Raw genomic sequence first — 3,831 nt, 5'->3', positions numbered from 1 at the left:
TCACACCACTGTTACTATATATTTTCTCTCTTCTATCACAGTAAAAACTGCAAAACTGTCCTTGTGTATTTTGCAAATCCCTTTGGTTAGCAACTCTAATTTGAGTTCAGCTCTGTATAGAAATGTATGTAATGGACGTTTCTTTACCAATCTACAGTCACATCATGTCCTGCAGCCAGTTCCTCCTTCAGGAATGTCACACACTGGCGTTTCAGCACAGAACTCAGGCTTATTGGTTTAGTTAAATTCCGACTTCCTTCAGCAAAAAAAAAAAAAAAAGAAATCTTGATCCCAGATTTTTTTTTAATGTGCGCTAGAGTTAATTCACACCGTATGACTAGGCCAGGATCTGTTGCCCAACCAGGATGTATTAGTTTTAGTGTTCTTGTGACACGGGCAATAGTTTTGCATTTCTTTGGCCTGCCTGTTTATTGAGTGTGGAGATTGGGATTTCTGTTTATGGATTTCTTTTGTTAAAATAGCATAAAGTGATTTTTGGTTAGGTTCTGATAGTCATTTCTGTTGAAACTTAATGGTTTGTCAATCTTTGGTTATTTGTTTGGCTCTAGGCAGCTAATAACTTTTAGCTGCCTATATTTATCTTAGATTGAAGTTGTTTTTCATTTATTTTGGTTTGATTTATTCCCCCCCCAAATAATCAAGTTTTCTTTTTCTACACAGTTGCTGAGTGCCAGCAGTGGTTATGGTGGTGTCTGTCTCCGGTGTTTCCCGCCCCCCTTATGGTTTATTTTGAGTTTTCACCAGTGTGTGTGTGCGAGTTTTCACATATGATTGGGGTGATCTTTCCCTGAGATCCCACACCCCTTGACCCTGTCCCTCCACATCCGAGTAGTAAAAGCCTCAGCACTCATCTCCCCCATGTCAGGGTGTATTGTATATTTGAGGTTCTTAGTAACTGTATAAATAAAATGATTGTCTTTAAAAAAGGAACTACATTTCCGGTTGCGAGCACAAGTCGAACCGTGTACTTTCTGTATTTTGGTGGTTTAACTATTGAGCTAATCGAAACCTATTCTCGGGGTGAAACTCCGCGGGTGGCATTGCCGGGGTCTTCCTTGCATCTGGGCGTTGAGCAGGCCCAAAAGGTGCTCCACACCAAAAAGACTCACTCATCACACCATTATGTAGCTAAAGTGGTAACCATGCACCATTTACTGTAGCATGCCTCTGGAACATTGTTTATTTGCACTTTATTACATTAGGGAAAGTTATTAAGTATTACAGGTGATAAACCTTAACTGTAATGTTCTGTTTGCAGGAGAACATTATGGTTAAGTTGTTTCCCTGAAAAAATGAGTGAGTTGAGACCCACTGCACCACAACACCATGAGTTCAAGCTGATGTCCAGGACTTCAACTGTATAAAGCACAAAGAGCAGATGGTGTATGTTAAGATTTTCTGCAGACTTGATCAAACTATTGAGCATTTTGTAAAGAATTTTTTTTTTTATTTGTGTTGCAAGTGCTCTACAAGGGTGCAATATAAATTACAACTGTTTCCAAATTAATATACTGTAATAAATAAAAATTACAAATACATCATATTTAGTATTGCTACACATGTATGCCTTTTTACAAAAAAAACAAACTGCACAGCTTATGTTGATGGACCATGCCATCTTCCTTAAATGGTTATTATAATAAACATAGGTTCAGATGTACAATCATAAATTACTATACAATCCTCAACCTGGTCACCAATATTTGATATAACGCATTCTCAGTAAGTGATACCTCAAGTTCATCCTGAATGCAACTGGGGTTAGATAGAAGACAGAAGTGAATCTGCTCCATTTACTAGTTAACGTAAAATTATCAACTCAGTATGTATATGGCAATCACATGAAATGACAACACTTGTTTTGGAAAGTTAAAACAAAAGAAATCAGTTCTGTGATTTTCAGAAAAAAATTGCACTGACGTAACCTTCTGAAGACCAAAGGGAGGAAAGTAAAAAGATCAGATAAAAAAAAGAAATAAAAAAAGGAAACAGTTTTAGTGTGCAAAAATGTGAAGGGATGAGGGACAGGAAGAAGAAAAAAAAAAAAAACATTTTGTACAATACATTCTTCTGTTACTAATTAACACTGAGGAGTTTTGTCAGGGCTACGCTTCTGCTCCTTCAACTCTAGTGCTCAATACAACCTGGTCATTAGCTGAGCGTCTCAGTAGCTTATGCCCACCCTAAGATGGAAGAGCCAGGAATCCAGTTGTAGACCTAAATAAAGATATTTTATAATTTTATTTAGATCTACGTCCAAATACATTGACAAATATGTCTACAGTGTGAAAAGTGGCTCCTCTTGTGTCAAAACAAAAAGAAGGACTTACTCAATGTTGCTTTTTAGCTGATGCACAGTGCGCTTGTCCAGGTAACGGCAGAAGAGAGTGAGCAGGTTTGAGGGCAGGAGCAGCGGCTCCACCAGTGAACATTGGGAGAGCTGTCCCGCCACCTGGAATATTGTGTCGGTCCTAAAAGACAACAGGAACACTACTGCCACGATCTTATAAATGTTAAAAATCATCTGCAGCCATGAATTATTAGCCCTTAAAATCCTCACCAGGCCTCAAAGTCGCCGATGCTGGGCTCTAGAGGGACACCTGAGGACAGAAGCTTCTCTCCTTGGGAGAGAAGAGCATACAGCAAGGACAGTCCAAACTGGGAAAGGAAAATAAATTAATGAGAAATCTTCACAAAAGTTCCCTGCAAAAAAATTTTAAATAAAAACAGCCAATGAGCAACAGAAAGCACAAACCTTGTTCTGACATGCCAGTGTGAGAGACTCGTATGTCGTCAAAGACTCAGATGATGTCAAATCTTTAAGGACACCAATTAGCTGACTGAACGACAGCCCTCCAATTGCGTTTCGAAGAGGCGGGTAAAGCACTGGAAGGTCCTAAAATAGGATATGAGGACAGTAAGATCATTCACAATAATTACCCAAAGCATGCATTTACCCAGTCTTTGTGCAGCAGAGCCAAATAGAGCATTCTGTCTCACCTCTTCTGGATCTCTGCTCATCAGCGTAGGAAGGTTAGACGTCACAACGCTCAAGATTTTCAGTGTAGTGTCATGTTTCAGAAATGGGAGCAGACGGGCGAGTAGCTTTTTGCCTTTTGAGACCAGCAGGAAAGGAAGAAACTCCACTCCAGAATCTCTATATCAAAACATTTAAGATAATTCATTGCTCAAATTCAATCAATATTCAAATAGATTAACTAATTATAAAGCTTCATTAGGAAAGCTAGACAAATTAAAATTTTACTTTTAAAACAAACAAAACGTGCATCACTTCCAGCCAAAGGCAGGGAGTGTATACTCACAGGGGATTGTGATGTTGAAGCTGGAAGTAGATGTGCTCCACTTTCTTCTGGGACTTCTCAGTCAACCTTCTTTCTTCTGCTTCAGACAAGACGGTGGTTTTCATCCTCTCCGCCTCCTCGACCTCCAACAGAACCATGAACAACTGCAGGGGAAGTGGAGATGGTAAATAAAATGCACCTCGCGGCATAAAAACAAGCAAGCAGCAGGTACCTTTTCAATTTTGCTGAGGACCTCTAACCGCTGCTGTTGGATGCATTTCTGTTCCTGTAATGTGGAAATAAGTCAGTATGCAGGACGGTGGATAAATACACTTAAGATGCCAAAAACTGAAACAAAACAGTCACCTCAAGTGGACCCTGAGCCTGAACTGCATTAACCGCGCTGATGGCACGGCGAGGAGAGTAACATGTGGATACAGCAACTTGACCCAGAGAGCCCTCAATGTGCACCACTGGAATAGCAAACGAATTTTATAGTAAAAAAAAA

The 3,831-nt window shown here is 39.6% G+C and overlaps 1 protein-coding gene across 1 annotated transcript in view; it reads right to left on the bottom strand.

Annotated features, from left to right (window-relative positions):
- Window positions 1-1,270: 1,270 nt before the first annotated feature.
- Window positions 1,271-3,831, bottom strand: part of patl2 (PAT1 homolog 2) — a 10,379-nt gene continuing 7,818 nt past the window's right edge. Inside the window, exons 12-19 of the mRNA XM_032502446.1 lie at window positions 3,690-3,796; window positions 3,556-3,609; window positions 3,345-3,487; window positions 3,022-3,178; window positions 2,777-2,917; window positions 2,582-2,679; window positions 2,352-2,492; window positions 1,271-2,238 (exon numbers count right to left, since the gene is read on the bottom strand). Coding sequence (XP_032358337.1) covers window positions 2,205-2,238; window positions 2,352-2,492; window positions 2,582-2,679; window positions 2,777-2,917; window positions 3,022-3,178; window positions 3,345-3,487; window positions 3,556-3,609; window positions 3,690-3,796 — 875 coding nt within the window. The 3' untranslated portion in view covers window positions 1,271-2,204. The remainder of the gene's footprint in view (window positions 2,239-2,351; window positions 2,493-2,581; window positions 2,680-2,776; window positions 2,918-3,021; window positions 3,179-3,344; window positions 3,488-3,555; window positions 3,610-3,689; window positions 3,797-3,831) is intronic.

This window comes from Etheostoma spectabile, chromosome 21 (genome assembly GCF_008692095.1).
Source record: "Etheostoma spectabile isolate EspeVRDwgs_2016 chromosome 21, UIUC_Espe_1.0, whole genome shotgun sequence".
NCBI lineage: Eukaryota > Metazoa > Chordata > Actinopteri > Perciformes > Percidae > Etheostoma > Etheostoma spectabile.
This window is presented reverse-complemented; position numbering and strand designations above follow the sequence as displayed.